A 23,300-nucleotide genomic window follows, 5' to 3' on the forward strand; every position below is an offset into this window, starting at 1 on the left:
TATAAATACAACAGTTCTCCCACACACAACAAGGTAGAACCAAATTACATAGTAAGGCCAGTTTCGATCTTCACTTGCCAGCAGGCGTTGTTTTGGGTGCTGCAACCTGTGCAAAATAATTTAAATTAAAAAATAAATAAAAGGTAGACAAATCAATCAAACAAGAATAAAAGAAAACACAAAGAAAAAAAAAAAAAACAACAACAAAGACCTTGGCTGTGTCCTTTGGCTTCTGCTCAACCTTCTTCGCAGCTGCTTTGGTTGCTGATGGCTTCGCTTGCTGAACTTTCGCTGCTGTTGCTGGTGTCGTGGGGTTGGCGCCCTGAGGTTTCGTGGCCTTCAGAGATGCCATTGCTCAAGAACTCAAGTCGATACTCAATTGCAGTATACACTTTGCAAGGCTGGTTATTTATAGTTTCTTTGTGAAGAACAGAACAAGTGACAAGTTGGTGAGTGGAGAATGCAAATAATGTTGAGGAACATAAAAAAAGCAGGTTATTCGTATTAAAACACTAGCAAATCAAATGCTTCTGAATCTCTTCCTTTATGATGTCCTCAAATACACGTAAACATTCACTATCGCTGTATGCTACTGTTAAATATCATAATAATCCATCACAACTCATGTGGTTCATTCCATGGCCTAGGAAATGCAATAGAGGGGCCGGAGAAAATGTTTGCTTTCTTTATCAAGGGCGGATCATCACTTGAAGGTTCAGAGGCGCATTTAGCATAAGGAATCACGGCCGCGGTCTGTCTCTCTCTGTAGCGGGCCCAAGTTACCATGTAGAGGCCAGAAATGATCAAAAGACCCCCAATAATGCTGCTAGCACACAAAAATATCAGTTCTGGATTGAACAGACATCCACAAACAAAAGCCTGAAGCTTTAGCCCATGATTGGACTAGGTGGTCCCTAAATAAGTGCACACAATCCAATACAGCATGTAATCACTTGAAATGTGTACTGTTTCATATCAGTATCAAAGCATCACAAGCAACTTGGAATTAGAATAATATAAAACCAAAAAAATACTCAAAATTTGTTCTCATAGAATTCTAATATAGCCTTATCCTGCACGTTCTAAATTTTATCTTTGCCAAGAAAGATAAATTTTCACAATATTATCATAACTAAAATATTCGTTGCAAGTCACTGCCAATCCAATAAAGCATCTATTCACTTGAAAGGTATATTGTATCACCTTCATAACAGGTGTCAAAGCATTCACAAGCAAAGCCGGAATCAAAATAATATAAATCAACGAAAATTCTCAAAATTCGCTCTCATAGAATTCTAATATAGCCTCCTCATCTGCACATTCTATTTTGAATTTTTGCTAAAAGAGAACAATTTATGACAATATATCATAATTGAAATATTCATTACAAGTCACTATCAATCACTAGCCTAGGAGAATATAATTCCACAAAAATTAATATTAATAACTAGACTTTGGTTCTAATGAGAAAACACATTGTTACTTCTGTAGTTCGCAACTCTATAAAAGTATACACACAAAGGTCATTGAATCTAGGGTAATGCATAATAAGGTGCCTAGCTTAAGTGAGAAACAATATATTTTCAGATGTCACCAGAAAATTTTGTCTAAGACATATATGAATACCATAAAATTCCTAAAAAGAGAATAATAAAGGCATCTTGTGGGCATAAGGTGAAGATTAAATATGTGAAGTTGTAACAGACCTTCCAAGATAAATGGGACTTCCAAGGAATATTCTTGACAATATGGCAGCCACAGCAGGTTGGAGAGGCATGTACAGAGCCACTAGTGCAGGTCCAAGCATCTTATTCGACCATGTCAGCAGCCCATAATTAAGTGCAGAAGCAGCAATACCCTGACAAAGGGAATAAAAATATTTTTTAATGAAGTGCATTCTGCAGTTCACAGATTAGGCAAGCAAAGCTTCATTCAAGATTGTGGAACAAGCTCCACTTTTGTATACTTGTTCCTTCTGCTCTTTCACCAGAAGATAAAGAAGCTAACTGGTGCGGTTTATCATTTACTTGATGTTGAGATTTGTGCACCACCAATATGTTTAACATTGCAAACTATGCTAATAGTCCGAGATTGTTCTTATGTATTAAAAATTCCTTTTACCGAGGCTAACAGCTTGAGATTGAGTCTCAAGTAAAAATATTTGTTTACTAAGTGACGCATTGCAATTAACAGATTATGCGAACAAAGCTTTATCCAAAATTGTAGAACAAGCTCCACTTGTGTTTTTTTGATCCCTTCTGCTCTTTCACCAGTAGCTCAAGAAACTAACTGCTGCAGTTTATCATTTCCGTGAGGTTGAGATTTGAGCACCACCAATTTGTTTGAAATTGCAAACTATGCTAATAGTCCAAGGTTGTTCTTATCTATTAAAAATTTCTTTTACTAAGGCTACTAGCTTAAGATTTGAGTCTTATGTAAAATATGCTTGCATCGGGACGAGCAATGCAAGAACAAATTCTCTTTTTAAATGAGAAATTCTAAATAAACTATATTGTAATAAAAAAAATCTACAACAAGACAAATGCACTGACCCAGCATTTATTATCAACTTTGTATGTGAAAAAGGATACGTGCTTTGGTAACTTACAGCATATAGCACAGCAATTATTTCAGATTGAGTCAGAGTCCAATCAGTGTAATCATTGGTCGCAAAAAATCCGCATAATATCATCAAGGTAACACCAAAAAAGTATGAGTATGCCGTCAAAGACAAACTGGCAGGATATTTTGATAGAACTGGAGCCTGAAATGTTAAACGTCATTTGATAAAATACAAGAAAACATCAAGCAACTGAAAACTTAAAGATTCCAAAATTTATTTCATTAACAATTCAAACCCTACAAATAATGCCATTAACAGTAACACATACACTTCAAAGACAATATTATGGTTTCTTGATGATTAACGGCAAAAGGTTATAATACAAAGTAGTCATACGAATAAGCTAAGGCATTGGTGTTCAAAGTGTTTGAAATTTGACATGAAGCCTTATAGTAATCCCATCATCGAAAACCTAACACTAGGTCTACAAAATTTATAATATATACAGCCCAAATTTAGGATTGGGGCCGAGTCAGTCAACCACAAGAATAACCAGTCAATTAACTAGGATAACCTGTCGTATCTTGTAGAAAACACTTCAAATTTAAAGAGAACTACTGTCAAGAAAACAACTTTGATTGTACCAACAAGTATCAGATAAACTTAACATCAATAAATGCATATTTGAGTAGATTAAATTAGTGGTTGAAAACTTGAAATAGGTCAACTGTAGAAAAGCTAAAATATTCACAAGCTCATTTGCAAATTACTGATACTAAAAATGAATCCAACTCAACCTTAAGAGTTTACCTTTGACAATTATATGCCTACCTAGCTACTATAGTTTGGGTTGAACTTTTAAAAATTTCTGACATTGGATTACAGGAGACACAAACCCTATCAAATCAACCCAAGTAGTGTGAGTCAAACATGATTCACTTCCAAACACACAGTTTGGCATGGATTGGATACTCAGACCCATTTCAGCAAGGAAACTACAGCTTTGCATATCTGGATTTTCCCAAACATTCAGAGAGCCAAATTCAGGCAATTCAAAGCATCAATTTTTTATTTGCATAAAAGTACATTATTTTTACTTAATAAATTGTATAAAAATATTTCATTACCATTTATTTCAATTGAACAGCTAAATGCCAAATACAATACTGCTACCAGGAATCATTGCTGACAGAAAAGAAAGCATTGATTTGAATGAAAAATGGCCCCTATAAAGATTTAACTCATGTATTTTTAAACAATGTTTCTATAAACCTAATAAAATACAATTTGCACCTTCCAATACCTGTAAAGCAAGATAAGTAGCCATGCACATGCAATTGCCAATTAAGCACAAAACACCAATATGCCACTTTTCAAGTCCAAACTCCATCAAACTAGACGCTAACCATCCAGCTGGCTCAGGCTGAGACTTTGCACTTATATCACTTAATGGGTCAAAAGCCATGCTGCCAATAACAGCTGGGCCTCTGTACAAGGCCATTAAAAGGGCACCTGAAACACAGATAAAAGTGCCTCCAATTTTCGCTCGACCTTCACTTGTCAGCAAGGTAACTGTTTCAGCACTGCATCCATCAACTTTTCAGAATAACAGAATACAGTTGGAAAGAATCAGAAGAGATCAGAAAAAATTAACAAACAAGAAACTCACCCCATTATTGCAGCCAATAAAAATGTAAATACTGGAATTGCAGGTTGAAAAGCTGCAGCATAAGTGGGAGTTGTATAACTAAGACCAATAAGAAACAAAAGCTGATTGCCAAAGATCCTACCACAACAAAGTCCTTCTGTAAATTATACAACTCAAAGTACACATAAATTACAAGTTTATAATCAGTGACGAGGAAATGGGAATTAGGAACTTCAAAAAGGCATATTCAGATCTTACCCAGTTAGTCCAAGAATGAAAAATGACACAAGTAGGCGAGGAGTAAGTGGAACACGGACTTTTCTGCCAAACATCAAATATGCCTATGAGAAGGTCTCTAAAGCAGAACCAAATTAACTGGTACATAAAAATGGTTAAACCAGTACATAAAAAGGGTAAAGCATTGTCCTAGCGTAAGTTTCAGAATAATACATGAGAACACAAAAATAAATATGATTAAGACATATAAATAAAGAAGACTACACATGTGCGTAGAAGGCATTCTATCAGGACTGAATCATGTTTTTAAAGATTGATTTTAGTAAAGGTCTCTGTTGATGAATTTATAAAAAAAAAAAAGATTTTATCATAATATGAATTTCCTTCGTCTCCAACAATATTTTCAAGTTAACTACCCTGCTCATCATCAAATTTTATCCTCAAAAGGCCAATAGAAGAAGTTCCACAAGAGGAAAAATAAAGGGGCAATTTTGAGCTATAATCCGCCATTTACTCATAGAGCAGCCCCATCTGGAATAGTAAGCAGAATCACAATAGAATCATTATGCCTTACAAGATGAAAGCACCTTGCCAGGAACAGAACTCCTAATTCAAGTCCATCACAATCTCCAACAACTCCAACAGATTGTCCTAATCTCTCTTTATAAGCTAATCGTGCACAATATCAATTTACTCTACCAACAAAAGTAATCCCCACGGAAACCTTTCCTTGACAAGACAGAACACTAAAAATCCAATCTTTTCCTAAAAATTCAGGAGAAATAAAACAACAGCATCTCGTCTTATCAAGACAAGGAATTGCGCTTGCGATTCATACATCAATTGAACACGAGGTAACAACGGATCCAAACAAACAGAAAAGAAAAGAAAATACAAATCAAAAAGAAAGAAGAGAACAGAAAGGAGATACCTATCGTAGAAGAACGCAAGTGGAGCGAGAATAGAGAGGGCAAGGATGTCCCGAAAGACACAGAAGACCAACTGGTTCATCCCCACATTCAACGCCAACTTTGTGATCACATGGTAGCCGGCACTTATCACCTGCCCCAACACCATCGCTCCATGAGCCCTCTTGATGAGATCCCCAGCCATTGCCGTCCTCCTCCTCCTCTCTCTCTCTCTCTCCTCACGATTTATTTTCTTAACCCCAAATGAAGAAGGCGAAACGTTTCTTATAAAATAATTAAACAAAAGTAGTGGAGTTCTCTTTGGTCTTTGCTTGCACTTGCAGGGTACGTGGCGGGACGACCAACCGGTGGATGTAAAATGGACATATGGCTCGCCCTACGATGTAAACCATGTCGTCTCTTGTGATCAAGTTCGTATCTCTTATAATAATCAATTAATTTATCTATCAATACCAAGGGGTAGTTTTATTATTATTATTTTTTAACATTAACATCATCTATATTTGAAAAAAATAAAATAAAATATCCACAATTTTAACAACCCATCTTATTATTCAATTAACAATGCTTTTAACTAATCACATTTTTAGTCTATTTCACATCATATTCATGTTTAAGATGTTCATATCTTCACAGTTCAAACCTCAACAAAAAAAATAAAAAATTCAAACCTCAACTCATACAATGTGAGGGCACATTCATATTGAATTGAGATATTTACTTTCACACCAGTACATATTCTGACAGTAGTTTATTCATTTTGTTAAAAAAAAAAACCTATCAGTGCTTTTGATCCAAAAATTAATGAACCTTACATTACACAGACACAAAATGATATATGGTTTGAGCGGCAAAACGAGTTTGCATAATGCTTTGATCATAAACACAGCTTATCATATAGGGTTAAATTTCCAAAATGGTTTTAATTTGGTCAGGTGAATGCCTCATCAATGACTTGGGGTCAGGGTAACCATTTTTAGGATCCATGATTGCTTGGTAGAAGAGGTCATAAGCTTCTGCTAATGCCCTCGCAACCCGGACACACGCATCCGAACGCAACTTGGGGACTTGCAGCTGATCAAACTCGGGGAGGAAACCTCCGGTTCCAGTCACTAGTCCAAAGAAATTCCTTAAGCACTCTGCAACTGCTGGAGGTGACAAGTCATCTATCTCCGCTAACAGCCTGTGTTCATCTTCAGCAGTAGGATTTTGAATGTAGGAGATCTTGCTTAGCAAACCGCATCTCCTAAGGATGCCATTGACTTCTTTCTCAGCGAGATCACTGATGTGAGTTTTGATCGTTGAGTTTAAGTTGTTTGCGTAGTTTGTGGCAACTTCATGCCCTAGTAATGGTTGTTGAATTGCTGATAAGCAGTTGACAAGGTAAATTTTTGATGAAGATTCAGCACTCTGCATTCAGTAAGGTTAGAGAACATTAAACATTGTCATAAAGAAGATAACTTAGAGATATGAAATTAGTCCACTGGAAGAAAATCATTACAAGAAAATGAGCTCTAGGCAAAGAATGGAACAACTAGGTAGAATTTCCTGATGTAAGGCACGACAGTGCAAACTTATTTTATCTAAGTGTACTGAATATCACAATGAACAGTATTCCTAGCCTTGCCTACACTCAGTACAGACAACAAGATAACTACTTCTTACATATGAAATATATATAATTATTTTAAATGATTTGTCAGTATTTACTCAAAAATTTCCATTTTATATAAACTCAAATGGATAAAAAGTAAGTTTAAATGACATCAATTTTGGTGTTAGGGAGGCTGGCTTTATGATGTCAATCACAACTTAGATTTCCATTTTAAATACTGGAAACAAACAGGTAGGCATCACACCAATGAAACCTACCAACCATAGCCTTACTATGTACACTTTGTACATGAATATGTATTTGCTCATTCTTTGTATCTACTATCTTCAGTATGAAATCAACAATCAGGGCTTAAAAAAATAAAGAACTTGTCTAGAACTTTTGGGAATATATAATCTTCAACTTGACAGCCAAACCTGGCGAGGATCTGAAATAAAATATGGCGTGGATTGTGCAATTTCATTTCCATTTACCCTAACTATTAATTGATGAAATTACTGCATCGCAACTGTAGTGCAGACAGATGTAACAAACCTGAGGTGAGATGGATGTTTTTCTGGACAGAATTGCATCAACTGATAAAGATTCTCTATTGCCAGAGCTTACGTCTGAATTTGTCCTGCTCCTCCTTGAAAGTGTTCCTTTAGACTTATGTGCTTCTGCTGCTTTTTCACACATCTACAAGGAAAGCATATTAACCAAACCTGAAGATACATAATAAATAGTTATACCGAACAGAAATTCCCTCAAACTTGAAAACTAGTTTGGTGAAGACCAGTGTAACCATAGTTATTAGGAAGAGAAATCAAGTACTTAAGGATCTAAATGTCATGAAGGGTGAGCTGGTTAATAATGATTTAATAGAAAAATAACTGGAACCTAAATTAAATTTGGCTGGGGAAAAGAGACTCTTCAAATGTGCATAAACACATCTTTCTAGTACTCCAAATTCTTTAAATTTATGTGAACGATAATAATACAACTATTCAGCCACTAAATGTAAATTTTGGCATAGAAACATAAAAGTATTGAAGGGCAAACCTGAATCATAGGATCAAGCAAAGCAGATAATACTGGATCAAAATCAGGTTTATTTCCAGAAGCAGGGAACATCATGCTGTTGTAAGTCTCAATCAGCTCAAGTAACAAAGAGACTCCTTCCCTTACAGCTGGTGGAGGGGATAGATCAACAGAAACTAGGGGAGGATATCTTAAGAGCTTATCCCCACGAGTCTTCAAAATATTAAAGAAGGTCTGTTGAGCAGCATCCTTTAGTAGCCAAAGTGTATTACAGAGAGCTGTTTCTCTCCCCAGCAAATCTGAAATCTACAAGCACATGAATAATTAAAAGGGAAACAAAAAACAAATATGGCAGGCAGCAGATAGAAACTTACAGTATAACAATAGAACTCCAAAGTGTTGCTAAGTTTGTAGGAAATTATAAGACTAGGTTGAGACTGTAAAACTTGCTCCACTCTGATTTTAAAAGGTCGGCATGCACCTTCAAATATTCTATCAAGAACAAAGGTCGTGCCAGGTTCTGTTTTTGCCAAATCACTTTCAGAGCCCTTGGAAAAGTGTTGAGCAGTGGGCCCAGTTTCAGTTATTGCATCAGGTTCGAGTAACGCAAGTACAAGTTCTCTTTCTGATGCCAAAGCCTTCTCAGGAAGCAAAACATGAAAAATTAACTTCAATACAATATAACAATAATTGTACCAAGCAGAAGCAAAGGCACTGACCTGATGTAGCCAACCCAACATATCTCCCACATAGCGCAAGGGGTCATGAGCATGGACTTCAATTGGTCTGGGAAGCCCTCCAGGTCCCCCTCGAGTCAGAGCACTTATAAATCGTCTAAACAATGCATGATGCCTCATATTTGCCACCTGCACAATCAACAAAATTATGTGCATCCACCATCATATGTACAAGATCAATCAGTCAGATAATGAATGCACAATACCTCTTCTGCACAGTATTTGAAAAGAACAGGCCTTTCTTTAAGGCATCGAACTGCTGTCTTCAAAAGATCATCGACTTCAGGATTATCACTATCACCCAACTTCTTGCACTCTCCTTGCACCCACCTTAAATCACAGAAGTCCTTAAATATATCAAGCCTCATGAATTTTTTAAAAAAAATCACAACAGAGGGAGTAATCGATTAATTGGTGCAGCTCCAACATAAAAATACTAAATCTTTCTAACCCAGAAAAATTTTTAGAGTAAAAAAATGAACACCAGCAAGAAGTTTGCTACCACACATGATATGAACAGACTACCAAAACTGATTTCGTTGCCTTTAATACTGACAGCTTATGCTTTGTAATCCATTTTGCATCCATCCCTATACGGGTTTTGTCCACTAGAATAACCAATTTATACAAATAATCATCCTTTCATCTCTCCTGAATTTTTGAACCATATGGAATCTGAGACACACATTAGCAGAGCCTATCAACATGTCATAAATGAGCCAATCTTTATGAAGCAGATACATGTTATAAACATATAAACAACAAAATTAAACAATTTTATCAGACATATCACCTGCAGAGTCTCTCATAGGCTCCTTCCTGGTATACAGACATCATGTCCATAAGCTCCAGACCAGCACGCTGTGGAATAAATAAAGTTCAAGAAAGAAGCACCATCAGATTTATATTTCAAGATAAGTAAAGTCATTCCCACATACAATTCACTTTATTATTCACATCTTCCTTTAAAAGCGATAGCATTGTAAGAACTCATATTCTAAAGACACACCACATTACAACATTGCCAACATCATACAAGCCTTTTTTTCTCCTTCATATTTGGTGATGAGAGTGATGATGAGTGTACAATGGTTAACTTTCTCGTTTTATGGCTTAACCAGCGAATGCAGGCTCACTTGAGCTAAACCACTTCTGTGATGAAACAAAACAAATATCAAAAAGAATAAAAGCAAACTACCTGGTGGTGCGTCCTCAGCAGTACTTTGCAGTTGGCATGAATTTCTTGAACATGTGCAAGTGCTTTGAAGAAATTTTCATTCAATTCTTCTTCTCTTAGTGCATTTATCTGAAACAGAGCACAATACAGAATTGGATCATTCAATTAGCATCTTGTGCTAAACATCCAATAAAAAGAAAATATTAACAATAAGAAAGATCTGTAAATCATACTAGAATACCTCTTCATTAGTCAGCTGGTAATCACGAAGAAAACAAGACACAATTTCTTGCCTTTGCGTAGTAATCTCAAGTTCCTGTTGTAGTCTCTCAGTGGTACTGATGATATCCCCTGTGGTTTCACTACAACTGCTTAATGCCTTTGCGATCCTGTAATTAAAATACTGCCCCATGCTTAGATATGAGGATTCAAAATGTTTATATCCGCACAACACCGAATTTATAATGGTAGAATAAATTTATGCAAATTGATGCAAATTCAACATCATCATTATCATCATCAACAACAACAGTAATAAAAAAATACTTGCCAGGGTAGAGTTCACATGCTAACCTGTGAAAATTAAGAAATAAATATGCACAAAACATAGTTTCACAAGCAATCGTGTGACCTGAGGAAAAATCAAGCAACTATGACAGGTATAAATCAAGTTATAATGCGCGAATCATACTGTCACGGACAGCTAAACAAAGAATTTCTCAAGTGAACTAACAAAAAAATCCAAGCCACTGCATATAGGTGAATCTTCAATCACTATTTAAAAAGAAATGAAAGATTGATCATAAGAACAAATCAAAGAAGGAACTACCCGTGTAGATCTATTTCCAAAGGATAAAGCATAAGGAAAAAAACTGCGCTATTTCCAAACCCCTTCAACCAGAGATTCAGATTCAGCTGTGAATCAAGTTAAACCATTGATTTGCGAAGGATGCCACAGTGGATATCTAGCGGCAATTCGCAAGAAAACACACAACTTTGGCCCAAAAAAAAGTAGATAAGCATATAAATCAACACCAAAATCATAACCCACAATACCCATAACGCTCAAAAGAAGAAGAAAAAGAAAAATGACTCACTGATCGCAGCATTCTGTAAGCGCATTCACCTCCTCCTCAACTCTATCCAGCGCCTGAAACACAATTATCAAAGAAAGGAACATAAAACCCTAGATTAAAGACAAAAGCCATTCAGAGGAGATGAAAGAAGGGAAGGCGGCAAGAAACCTGTTGAGCAGGAAGGGACGCGAGGAGGAAGGTGTGGTTGATGGCGAGGGCACGCTCCTCGATTGAGGACTTGAGGTTACGGCGAGATTGCGGGTTGTTGTCGCCGTAGAATGTGGAGAGCGCCGCCAGCGAGTCGAGCAGATCAGGGCTGTCTGTCCGTGTCTCTAGCACCTTCTTGAGCTTCCGCGAGAGCCCCGGCGCCAGCGTCGCCATTGTTCTTCTCTTCTCTAGCTCTGATCCTCTCGCGATGGATCTCTTCAGAGATCCCTCTTCCTCGCCGGGGTTGATCTTCGATTCTTGAAGTTCTTGTCTCTTGATTTGTTTTACAGGGAACCGTGACGAAGTCGTTTCCCACATTACATTGCCTTATATTACTATTTATTTTAATAAATTCTCATAGATAATATGAATATTTATACACAAGCCATTTTAAAAATATATGTCATATGTATATATATACTAAAAAAAATTTAGTACCAGAAGATGTAAAGAGTTTATTTCTAATTCTAAATTTTCTTTTTTTCTTTTGCTTTTTTATGTAAAACCCACTTTCAAAATAAAAATTACAATAAAATAAATTTATTTTTTTTATTTTTAATTTTTTTGATCAAAATGAACAAGTCACATTATAGATGTACAAAATTATAGAACTAATATTTTAACATATATGTACGCTTGCTCTACGTGACTTGAGATTTAAATTTGTCTAATGCCAATATACCAAGACGTCATTAGCAATAAATTTATCTTTAAAAAAAAATTATAAACACTTCAAACCTCACACATATATATAGTAAGACATTAATTTTCATAAAAATAAAATAAAAATATTATTTATTTATTTATTTAGAGAAAACTCTCTTATCAATTTATTATTTATAGAAATGTTTGACCCAATGAAGCTGGTGTGGCCACACCCACAGCAAGAAGCCCACAAGGCCACAAACCCAGCTCGCTGCAGTCTTCACCTCTGCGGTTCCAGGCCCCTGTTCCTCTCTCTCTCTCTCCACGTCTCCTTATCCACAGGCACAACACCGCTCATCCGGTGCGCGCACGCCCTCTCCTCCTTGGGGCAAAACAGCAAACACAAGAAGCGCACGCTGGATGGCATGCCTGGCGCCGCAGCTCAAGTGTCCTCCAGCCACCGACTCCCATCTCAGGCTATGCCACATCTCCTCCCTTCATTTCGGTATCCTTTCTCCTCTTGGTTATCTCCTTCTCTTTCATGGTTGCCTGGCTATCTTTGGCTTTCATATTAATAGAATCTAAGTTTCGTCATTCATAGGCCAAGATTAGGAGAAGTGGAATTCTCACATGTTGTGTCTGGATTTTCGCTCTCAAAACAATGTGTTTGCCTACTAACTAAAATTGATTCCCCATTGGCACCTGATTTTTGGCATTTGCCTCTAGACATCTGGTTGAGAATTGCCTGGCAAAAAAAAGGGAAATTTTGTTAAAGATTGCTGTTTTGGAATATTAGTTCTTGTCGATTCTGTCCATATGGTTTTGTTCAAGGTTTACCAATCTGGAATCACTCACTGTCTTTTTTTTTTTAGCTGGTGGTGACAATGGCCAAATGCCACACTTTTTTAATTCATTGGCTGCATAAGAAACATATTCTTGCTTTAGTTCTTTACGTCCAGGCTCCTTAAAATGCTGCCTTTGTCTTTTATTGTTTTGTGATGTATTCCTCGTCTTTTTTGTTTTAAGTACATGCCCAACTCAGCATGATTTGGGAAATGTCTTTTGATATATATATATATATATATATATGGGTTGATTGGAATTTGCCCCAAAATTATAGTCATCATGACCATCATTGTTACTTTCCTCAATTCAGTTCAATTTAATGACCTTCTTGTCAAAGCAAACTATGACGTTGTTTGTAAAGACACTTAAGCGGCACCTTTGTTAATGTGTTTGGCAATGTGTGTAGTTTGTCAGATTTTGATTTGCCAATACTCGCTATTTATTTGGATTTTGTATTCATGCAGTGAAATCGAAGGACCATGTTTGTGTTCGCAAGAATTGCATATTATCCTCAATGACTGCTGTGGTTGATGTTGACAAGCTCCAAATTCCTTCACTGGAAACTCATTCGACCTCACTTACTGCTGTGAGACCCTTGACTTATGTTGGGGCTATTGGTCCACCACCAAAGGTCATATTTATTTTCCTTGTATGTAAGTGGACTTGTAGAGATGCTTTATCTAGATCGCTGATTACAGATCATAGAAGACAAAATGGAGTTATAACCTATGCTTTAATTGTTGATTGCTCTTCAATATTTTACATCAGTAAAAACTGGTTTGACAAGCACCAATTGTCATACATTTTCTATCTTCCCATTTGTGTGAACCTCAAATTACAAGATTGTTTAGTCAGTTTTTTGTGATTTAGTGTACTTGTTGGCTTCAACTACATAAAGATATGATTTGACATCAGACAGATCTTGAAAAGTACTTCTATTAGTTTTTGTCAAATTTGTCAAAAATTTTTAGTAGCCAATATGTTTTTTTTCACTTCATTTGACAAACCATATTCCAGCCAGAGACGAACTTCCAAACTCAGGAACTGTCATTCCAAGTGTGTAATAATTTTATTGAAGTTCTTAATTATTTTTATTCATCCCTTCTTTGAAGAAATGAATATCTAATGTAGTCATAGAACTTTAAAGATGTTGATTTGAATGAGGAGAACATTTGTTGTGAGATGATATATTTTTTGGTTATTGTTTGTGTCTCACGGCATGATTTAATAATATCTCGGTCACCAGAGTTTGGGCACTTTCTTATATGACGATTTGCTTCAATTAAGAGATCGAACTTCTTAGCATAAATTAAATTCATAAGTATTCCCCTCCTTTATTTGTTCATTCAGAGGACTTCTGATGCAACACTGGCCACAGAGAAGCTGCTCAAAGATGAGGAGGCGGTAATAGCAGCAGCTGCAGCTGAAGCAGTTGCTCTTGCGAGAGCAGCACTTGAAGTTGCAAAAAGATGCTGCTCAGATCATCGGTACTAACGTAGTAGTCACATTAGAAAAGACTCAGGGTCTTCCAGCTGAGTCAAACCTTCTTCTGCGTGAGATGGTCAAACTGAGTGAACTAGAGGAGGCAGCCAAAGTTGATCACTCTCCTACATTTGAAGAAGAATCAAATGAAGATCTTAGCACTCAAGTTATGACGAAGTCAGATCTCTCTGATTTAACTCAAACCAAACTTGAAGATAATCCTCTGGATTTTCCTGAGAAAATAGCTGTGAGATCTGGGCGTCAATCTGAGAGAAGAGCTAGAAGAGCAAGAGCGACAACAAGGGCTACTGCTACTGTTCTTTCCATGAAGTCGGGCTCCTCTAGTCGTAGGAAACGCCCTCCTGTCCAGGATGTTGATTATACTGATCCATTACGTTATTTGAGGGGGACAACAAGCATTTCAAGGCTTCTCACAGCTAATGAAGAGCTAGAGTTGTCAAAAGCAATTCAGGTGAGCCTTTGTTCTTTGTCATAAATATTATCAAGGGCATTTTACTGCCTCAGAGGACTTGCCATCCCATGTTTGAGTTGCATGATTCCCTTCGTGGTTATTTTCCCTGGCTCTTGAACTTGTTATCGCTTACATTTTTGGCTAGAATTTGTGGTAGAAGATTACATTGGAGATAACTGTATCATGATTGTCGTTGGATAATAAATGTAATTTATATGCCTATTCCAGTCTTATTCTCAAATAAACTAGACAACCTAGCATTGCTACTATGCTAGATGCAAACTGAACATGCAACCCCAAATACAGAAGTTTATATCCCTTGAACTTGTTATCAGAGGGTGTATTAGGGTGATAGTCCCACATCATATAAGTCTGGGTTTTAATCCTATTAACTTAAGCTTTTGAGTTGCATTGGGGCTAGGTAATATTTGTTCAATTTGCATCAAACAATCATTTTGCTCTTGCTTCTAAATGTTCCTTGTGGTCACTCATTTTTAACTTTGCACTACCTGGTTCAAACATCATGTATTTAGAATCTTATGGCATTCCATCTTGCGCATGCACTTCTTTTGTTGCTTGTATTTATATATATATTTTTTTAATTTAGATATTATCATACATCCATCAGTTTTGGTTTCATGCAAGCGCATATTTTCCTAGACGGGAAGTTCCCAAATCTTGGTTGTAAGATGAAAATCTGATGTAATTGCAAGTGTCAAGAACCTCTTAATCTAAGCATCCTGCGCCCACTATTTTAGCCCTTTCACAGGGAGATGGATGATGATGCATGTGATGCAGGAGCTGTTGAAACTAGAAAATCTTCATGAGGAGCTTGTTGAACGCAATGGTGGACAACCCACTTTCGCTCAATGGGCAGCAGCAGCTGGAATAGACCAAAGGACACTGAGAAAGCGCTTAAGCTATGGTGCTGTTTGCAAGGATAAGATGATCAAAAGCAACATAAGACTGGTTATTTCTATTGCTAAAAATTATCAGGGTGCTGGGATGAACCTGCAAGATCTTGTTCAGGTACAACGATATGCTACCAGTTGAATTTCTGCTGTTTGTTTATTTCTTTTCCTGAGAAAAGGAGAAAGAGAAAAAGAGAACATACACAGTTACCACTTTTACTTCCATTGCTCTCATACATATCTTTAATCTTGTTGACAGGAAGGATGTCGAGGCCTTGTAAAAGGAGCTGAAAAATTCGATGCATCGAAAGGGTTCAAGTTTTCAACCTATGCACATTGGTGGATCAAGCAAGCGGTTCGCAAGTCTCTCTCAGACCAGTCTAGGACAATCCGTTTACCTGTAAGTAATTAATTGGCTATACACTATATAATTAAACTACCCAAAAAACTATATACTATATCTTGTTATTATTTGAGAATTAGTTATGATGATATTTGCTTAAAGAATGGAACTCAAAAGAAAAGAAAATAGTCATAGTAATTGGTGCTGTTAAACTGGTTCCTTAAACTTCCTAGTAGCTTCTGAAGTTCTAAGTATGCTTTTTTGAATATATTGATAAATTTCTTGGTACAACTTTATTTCTCATGATACAATGTCGTGTGAAACAGGCCAGAATTGTATAGTCTAATGTGAATGTATATGACAGCAGTCTCTAATCACTTTTATTAAGTGCTTCTTTATCATAACACCGTTCCTCTTTTTCGCTCACATTTGTCTCTGATGCTTGTTCTTTTTCATACAACAACCAGGTTTCCAGATTTAACTTTCTTGTGGGCCTAAAGAAATCTGAAATATCTTATATTTTTATTTATGAATCAGCTAGAAAACTTACATTAAAAGCTAGAAAACATGCATTATATTGAGATCATTATCTAAACACTGAAAATCTTTCTGATGTTGATGCTTTTCAAACTGAACAGTTTCATATGGTTGAGGCTACCTACCGAGTAAAAGAAGCTAAAAAGCAACTCTATAGTGAAAATGGAAGATATCCCGACACTCAAGAAATTGTGCAAGCAACAGGTTTGTCAATGAAGAGACTCACAGCAGTGATGCTAACTCCTAAAGCACCAAGGTCCCTAGACCAGAAAGTCGGGTTTAACCAGAATCTAAAACTTTCGGTCTGTCCTCTCTTGTATTGTGGTTTTCCAGAGGATTTAAAACTTCTTCTTTCTTGCCATTCTTATTGAAGTTTCCTGACATCGTCCTTTCTTGCAGGAAGTGATCGCAGATCCTGATGCTGAGTCATCGGAAGAAATATTAATGAAGGAATTCATGAAGCAGGATCTGAATAAAGTGCTCAATAGTTTAAACCCGAGGGAAAAACAAGTAATTAGATGGAGATTTGGCCTGGAAGATGGAAGAATGAAAACATTACAAGAAATTGGAGAATTGATGGGTATTAGCAGGGAAAGAGTGAGGCAAATTGAATCCTGCGCTTTCCGAAAGCTGAAGAATAAGAAGAGAATTAAGCATCTGAAGCAATACGTAGTATCATGACATCCATCTAATATGAAATTTGGAGCCGTAGGAATATGCAAGGCTTTTCTCTCTTCTTTCCAATTTGTTCCTTTGCAGTTAATCTATTTCTGCTGTGCTATATGCTCCTACTGGGGACCTGTAAAATCTGTTTGTGCAGCGGATTGAAATTCTTTCAACAAGTGAAAAGTTGCAGGAGTCAATGATGAGCCTCCTCTTTAAACATTGATTTATGTTCCTTTCTTGATTATTTATTGCCTGAATAACAGTCATTGGTTGATTGCATAATCATACATTCTTAATTTGCGGCCATGCATCTTTGCTGTGGAAAAGTGCAGTCAATATCAGGTAAAATCTCAATAGTAAAATTTGTTAAAAGAGTCTATGCTAGTAATTCTCATTTTGACGATATCTCTGTATTTATACAGGAATTTGATTGTGAACGCAGGAGGAGGTATGCAGGATTCATTCATCTGCAAGCAGCCAAAGCTAATTGTTTCCGGGCACTTGTAATGTCCCATTATCTATTTCTAGTTTCATCTCGATCACTGAAACAGTTGATATCGCCATTTTCCCGCTACATGCTATCTACCTTGGACTCAATCTGCGCAGAGCCAAGTAGGCGATGAGTCGATATCCGACCAGCATGAGAGCCATGATGCCGACATCCATCCAAACATCGGTGAACCCCACAGACTTGATCGCTGGGTAATCTGCCACCCTGCAAGTGGTCCCATCCGGGCATTGGTAGCGATCATTTTCATCAAACTGGACATTGAGAAGGAGCTTGTAGCAGTAGTAGCTGTAGCTCAAAGTACTTGAGCCACACAATGAATGATGGTATTTGTTGAACATAGTAGCCACCGGCCACGAGGAAAATGAGGGTGGTGACAGAGGCGAGTGTGGTGGCCTGTTTGACATCCATGAGAATTGCACCAACAGCCAAGCCAAGGCTCTGTGCGACAAGCACAGAGTACAGGACAACGATGAGCGAGAGGACAAAGGTGGCAGGATCGGCCTTAAGGCCACCCATCCAGTAGATGATCACGACAAATGCCGTGGGAAGACCGAGCTCCATCGGGAGGTCTCCAGCCGTGCGGGCAAGGAAGTATGATGAAAGACGGTACATGCCCGAGGACCGCTCTTTGATGAGCATGGAACGTTCTTGTGGGAAGGTGAATACGGCATTGTAGAGTGGGTAGAAGCCCCAGAACACAGAGAAGAAGAAGAGAAGAGATACCTGCAGAGAAAGTGAAAACTAGTTGGTTATATAAGAGGCTTGTTACTTATATGAGTAGTGTAATGTCATGATACTGAATTACATACCCTGTCTTGGATGTGGGATTGAGGGGTGTGCCACCAGAGGAGGCCACCAAGAGAGGCCACACTGATAACCTGGAATATCCTAAGATTGTTGAATGAATCATATCTTCTCTCCTTCAGCCCTCTTCTCAGTAGCACAGTGAATTGTTCCCACCAATTTGTGCACCATTCTTCCTTTCTCCTCTTCTTCTTCTTCTTCTCTGCATTACTCAAAACACTACTATTGCTGTTGTTCCTGTTGTCATTTATGGATAAGAGCTCTTCTTTCAATTTGTTTGATATGTTCTTATTATAAGCAGAGATGAGCTTCTCTTTCACTGATTTCCGGCATTCGAGCTCAACGCCATTCTCGACTGGTTGTTCCGAGTCCGGTGGAATACCTGCCATGATTCTTCAACAATGAAGATATTGACAATGCACACTCAATACTAAATTGCTTAATTATATAGACACACACATACTTACCATTAGCAAGATCAAGCAGTAATTCAGCAGGGTTGACAGAGACAGGGAAAGAAAAACCAATGGATGAAAAGTAGTCAAGAACTAAAGAACCCTGACCATAATATATAGGACTTCCTTCAGAAAGCACCACAAGCTTGTCAAACATGTTGTATATCCGGTTAGACGGTTGGTGAATGGTGACAACCACAGTCCGGCCACCGTCCACAGCAAGCCCCCGGAGAATTCTCATAATGCGCAAGGCCGTTGTTGAGTCCAAACCAGAGGTTGGTTCATCAACAAGAAGCAAACTTGGGTTCACCAGCATCTCCAATCCAATGCTGACCCGCTTACGTTCCCCGCCGGACAACCCACGGAACAACGGCCCACCGATCATGCTCTGTGCCACCCGGTCCAGCCCCAGCTGCTCCATAACACTCCTCGCTTGACTCACTTTCTCAGCCTTAGTCAAAGAACCAGGCAAGCGAAGCAATGCAGTGAAAACAAGTGTTTCAGTGACTGTAAGATGTGGGTAGAGAACATCATGTTGTGTGACAAATCCAGTCCTGCGCTTAACACTGCCGGAAAATGGCTGGCCATTGTACGTGATCTTGCCTGAAAGTTTGCCAGTTAGCCTACCACCAAGAGCTGTAAGTAGAGTGGTCTTACCACTCCCTGAAGGCCCAAGCATAGCCAGCATCTCCCCAGGTGACACCACCCCACTTATCCCATTAAGTATACTTTTCTCATTCACGTTCTTTTGCCCACCTCCATAGCAACTACTCAGCCACCCTTCTTCCCCAACTCTCACCTTGTATACCACCTCCTCAAACTGTCAACCAAGTTCACCATTCATTAACCATGCATACATACATACATACATATATACATCAAAAGAGAGAGAGAGAGAGAGGAGAAGGAGAAGTGGGAAATAAATGTATACTACCTTGAGAGTGAGAGGAAAGGAGAGAGGAGAGTTAGAGTCTGGCTTCATGTGAGACATGGGGGAGAAGAGAAGTGGCTTTTGGATGTAGTCTTTGTTTGGTGGATGTGGAGAGAAATGAGAGATGGGAACAAGTATATATAGATATAGATGAGAATGACTAGTATCATCAGTATGTCTATCTTTTTCTTTCTTTCTTTTTTTTTGTACAATTAAGTGGGTGGTGGCCCTTAACTCTTGCTCTCTTAGCACTCATGTAAAGATTTACCAACATATTAATTACACTGGTTAAATACCTTTTCTTGTGCTCTTTCTTTTTCATCTGTCATTGAAGATTCAGTGATGTTTTATCTTTATCATTATTATCATTATTAGCAAATGTATACTAAAATATTCAAGTTGTGGTTTTTTTCTTCTGTTTTTGGGGGTTTTTTTCTGGTGCTGAAATGATTGTGCTCATCTTTTTTTTTCTTTTTTTTTATTGCCACGTTAACTGGTTTTGGTGAAAAATAATGCTGTAACACAGTGAGTGAATTATTTGGTTAAAGTTTTAATAATAATAAAAAAATGGGGGATTTAGTGTTATTTAGTTGTGTCTTATGGGTTAAGTGCCATGTGGGTCGGTGAGGCTAAACTGTCCCAGGATGCTACGAAGACTTAGGGAGTTTATTATATCTCTCTTAAATCATGATAAACTTCTTAATTAAGTAATTTAAGTCAAGGTGGTGAACGTCTCCCACATGCTATCATCTTTTATTAATTAGAGAAAGAAATAGGTCCTTTTTTTTTATTCCATATGCACCCACTCTCTACAGTTTACGAACCCCCTAAACCCAGAGGGAGCGTGTGAAATGAAATGTCATTTATACCCTTTTATTGATCTTTTTAAAAACTTATTAAATTATGTATAAACTAGTTGATAAATAAATATTTATAACAAAAAACTATTCATAATAATCAAGTAATAACTCACAGTAAAATACGGAAAAAAAACGAGGGCTTCAAATCTGCTCACGTATTACATGTTTATTATTACTGTTTATGTACAATATATTATAAAATTTTATTGTTTATAAGTGAAACTTCTGAAAAAACAATTTTTTTTTTAAATTACATATTTATCTATATATGGTCATTAAATTACTGTAATTAATACATCTCTATAGTACTTTATTCTTTTTAAAGTGGTGATTGTTTTTGTCAATATAAATAAATAAATATTTATAAACTATGAATGGCAAAAATAGTTGGATTTAAAGCATGATTAGCTAAACCAAGATATGGGCAAAGGAGCAATATCAAGAATTCATAGGAGAATATATGTTAAAAGAAAAAGAAGAAGAAGAAAAGGAACTTGGAGAAAACATACAAAGCATATGAATGTCTTTTTATCATCATCAACTAAATTATTTTGATTTGATTTGTTACGTGAATGTTAGCAAAGGAGGTCAAGCGCAAAAAGGGGAGAGAATAATATCAATGAAAGAAGCAAAGAAAATCAAATCTCAGAGTTAAAGAGAAAGCATATATTTGTTCTTGTTCTTTCTCTGTTCTCTGAACAGGGAAAAGGAGAAAGAGAAAGCTAGGAAGGGAACAAAGAGAGGACTAAAAAAAATATAAATATAAATAAAAACGAAATAAAATAAAATAAATAAATAAAGTCCTCTGTTCTTATATTAATTCTCTCAAGTCAATTGATTCTCAAAAAAAGAAAACAATTTCCGTTTCCAAACTTTAGCTTCTTCTGTTCATCATATGATTTCAATAGTAGTAAGATAACATTATATCTATATCTATATCTATATCTATATTTATATTTATATAAAGAAGAGCATCAAGCACAAAAACAGAGTCTTACTTTAAAGAAAACAGGATGATATCTTTTCGTATCATTTCGTTAGTCTTAGCTACTATTAAATATAATCACAAGCTTCCCTCGAGACATGAACCACTATTTCTAACTTGCCAGCAAGATTCTGTTGGTCTTACTCCAATGCCTGTTTTTTCTTTTTCTTTTTATTTATTTATTTATTTATTTATTTTCTTTCTTTTAAGGTTTAGGGTTTCAGAAACTTTAACAGATATCTGCTGTATTTGTAGAAAATTCTAGAATTTCTTCGCAGTATTTGTAGAAGTCTTCCTGCCGACAATAAAACTTTACAAAACAAAAAAGAGGTTTTTTTTTCTTTTTTTTTTAGCATAAATTCTTCATAAGGTTTGTCAAAAAGTTTAAAATAACAATTTAATCATGTGTAAAGAATAAAAAATCAAACCATTTGAAAACAAGAGAATGAGATAATACCTACAATATGATACCATATGGTATTCATGGTTTTCCATTCTCCTCCCTACTCTATTCAAAGATTCAGAATTGGAATCCCTACCTGTGGTTTATATATATATATATAAATGACAAACATTATATATATCAAGAACATACGCATATACCGAAAATTTGGACAATAAATACGGACCCACAAATGATGACATATTATTACTACTAATGTTTCAACGAGTTTTAAACTCAAAATCTTTGAATGTTTCACCCTAGTTTTTCCTATAAAACCAAATACTCCATAATTAAATAAAAAATTAATAAATAAAATAAATAAATAAGAGAGAAAAGGTACGTGGGCAAATATTTCAGAATTATATACAATTACAAAGTAATCACTGAGTCTTGTTTTGTGCAAAACAAAACAAACAAAAAAATTCTTAAAAAGGTTTAGGAGTTTATGCATAAAAATATAGAGGAAATGCTTTGGTTCTGTTTGAAGGGGTGATCCATGCATCTTTCACTAACTTTGTCAGACTTATCTTCTTTTTTTTAAGCTTCTTGGCTTCCCAGATAAAGAGAGAGAGAGAGAGAGAAAGAACATATTGTTTGCATGATTAGTTCCAAAGCTGGCCTTTTCTTTTCAGTTGAAATCTTGAAAGTAAGCAGGAATAAGGATTCTGTAGATCTTCTGACACAAAGGGAAAAATACAATAACAATAATTTCACATCTCTCTGTACTTAATACATATGTCTAAAAGTAAGAACTACACACTGATGTAATAATAGCAAATATATATGCATTTTAGAGAAAAGGGATTTGCATGCTATGTGGAGCCCAAGAAACAATTTGGTAGCAGAAATAATTAAAGCAGTAATTACTAGTTATGTGGGGTTAATTAGCATCACAAGTTAACAAAAAAACAATCAACATGCACCAGGCTCTAGAGATTCCAATTTCAGTTGGTGAGATAAGAGAATTAATTAGCCTTTAGCTCAGTTGGAGGCAACCTAATTATAAATGTCATCCCACCATCATCTCTTCCAGCAAAAACATTTAACAAAAGGTGATTCCACTTGGCTGTTAAATTAAGCAAAAACCTAATTGGAAGTCACTAATGATTGAACCCCTAAACAAATATTTAAATTAAGGATGTTGCAAAAGGGCTAACTACTCAATGATCAAGAAGTATGTGTATATTTAAATTAAGGA

General features: G+C 36.5%; 4 protein-coding genes across 6 annotated transcripts; 1 reads left to right on the forward strand and 3 right to left on the reverse strand.

The window, feature by feature from the left end:
* Positions 1-504: 504 nt before the first annotated feature.
* Positions 505-5,594, reverse strand: LOC120258940 (WAT1-related protein At4g19185-like). 3 transcript variants are annotated; one of them, XM_039266423.1, is made up of 7 exons: positions 5,380-5,594; positions 4,470-4,532; positions 4,233-4,349; positions 3,867-4,146; positions 2,609-2,764; positions 1,707-1,858; positions 505-823 (listed from the first exon to the last, which is right to left on the reverse strand). In XM_039266423.1, exons 1-7 carry the CDS (start codon positions 5,559-5,561, stop codon positions 616-618), a joined length of 1,158 nt encoding a protein of 385 aa, XP_039122357.1. In that variant the 5' UTR covers positions 5,562-5,594; the 3' UTR covers positions 505-615. The 3 variants fall into 3 exon arrangements, with proteins under 3 accessions (XP_039122357.1, XP_039122358.1, XP_039122359.1); XM_039266424.1 differs by having other exon boundaries at positions 4,233-4,368; positions 5,380-5,397; XM_039266425.1 differs by having other exon boundaries at positions 4,233-4,284; positions 5,380-5,395.
* A 480-nt stretch (positions 5,595-6,074) lies between these two features.
* LOC120259079 (conserved oligomeric Golgi complex subunit 6) lies at positions 6,075-11,508 on the reverse strand. The gene is made up of 11 exons (XM_039266617.1): positions 11,171-11,508; positions 11,024-11,076; positions 10,168-10,315; positions 9,948-10,055; positions 9,543-9,610; positions 8,956-9,079; positions 8,732-8,878; positions 8,387-8,650; positions 8,034-8,318; positions 7,527-7,670; positions 6,075-6,787 (listed from the first exon to the last, which is right to left on the reverse strand). Exons 1-11 carry the CDS (start codon positions 11,381-11,383, stop codon positions 6,281-6,283), a joined length of 2,061 nt encoding a protein of 686 aa, XP_039122551.1. The 5' UTR covers positions 11,384-11,508; the 3' UTR covers positions 6,075-6,280.
* A 579-nt stretch (positions 11,509-12,087) lies between these two features.
* Positions 12,088-17,338, forward strand: LOC120258333 (RNA polymerase sigma factor sigB). The gene is given in 8 exon segments (XM_039265709.1): positions 12,088-12,359; positions 13,165-13,331; positions 14,051-14,164; positions 14,166-14,654; positions 15,453-15,683; positions 15,825-15,965; positions 16,547-16,747; positions 16,845-17,338. Coding segments are annotated over 8 exon segments (1,710 nt in total). The 5' UTR covers positions 12,088-12,274; the 3' UTR covers positions 17,127-17,338.
* A 158-nt stretch (positions 17,339-17,496) lies between these two features.
* Positions 17,497-19,947, reverse strand: LOC120258332 (ABC transporter G family member 14-like). Its single transcript, XM_039265708.1, is given in 5 exon segments — positions 17,497-17,918; positions 17,920-18,345; positions 18,432-18,808; positions 18,894-19,701; positions 19,816-19,947. Coding segments are annotated over 5 exon segments (1,893 nt in total). The 5' UTR covers positions 19,873-19,947; the 3' UTR covers positions 17,497-17,693.
* Between the last annotated feature and the right edge of the window lie 3,353 nt (positions 19,948-23,300).

The sequence above is a fragment of the Dioscorea cayenensis genome, chromosome 4 (genome assembly GCF_009730915.1).
Source record: "Dioscorea cayenensis subsp. rotundata cultivar TDr96_F1 chromosome 4, TDr96_F1_v2_PseudoChromosome.rev07_lg8_w22 25.fasta, whole genome shotgun sequence".
Lineage (NCBI taxonomy): Eukaryota > Viridiplantae > Streptophyta > Magnoliopsida > Dioscoreales > Dioscoreaceae > Dioscorea > Dioscorea cayenensis.

Bases quoted from the DNA above. Each gene is read 5' to 3' on its own strand.
- LOC120258940 (XM_039266423.1), bottom strand. From the start codon at position 5,561: ATGGCTGGGGATCTCATCAAGAGGGCTCATGGAGCGATGGTGTTGGGG. The intron at 4,147-4,232 runs GTGAGTTTCTTG...TGATGGATGCAG, and splicing joins TTATTGGCTGCAATAATGGG to TGCTGAAACAGTTACCTTGC. The intron at 824-1,706 runs GTCTGTTACAAC...GTGTGCTAGCAG, and splicing joins AGTCCCATTTATCTTGGAAG to CATTATTGGGGGTCTTTTGA.
- LOC120259079 (XM_039266617.1), bottom strand. From the start codon at position 11,383: ATGGCGACGCTGGCGCCGGGGCTCTCGCGGAAGCTCAAGAAGGTGCTA. The intron at 8,319-8,386 runs GTAAGTTTCTAT...ATGTGCTTGTAG, and splicing joins TGGAGTTCTATTGTTATACT to ATTTCAGATTTGCTGGGGAG. The intron at 7,671-8,033 runs GTTTGCCCTTCA...CTTTCCTTGTAG, and splicing joins TGCTTGATCCTATGATTCAG to ATGTGTGAAAAAGCAGCAGA.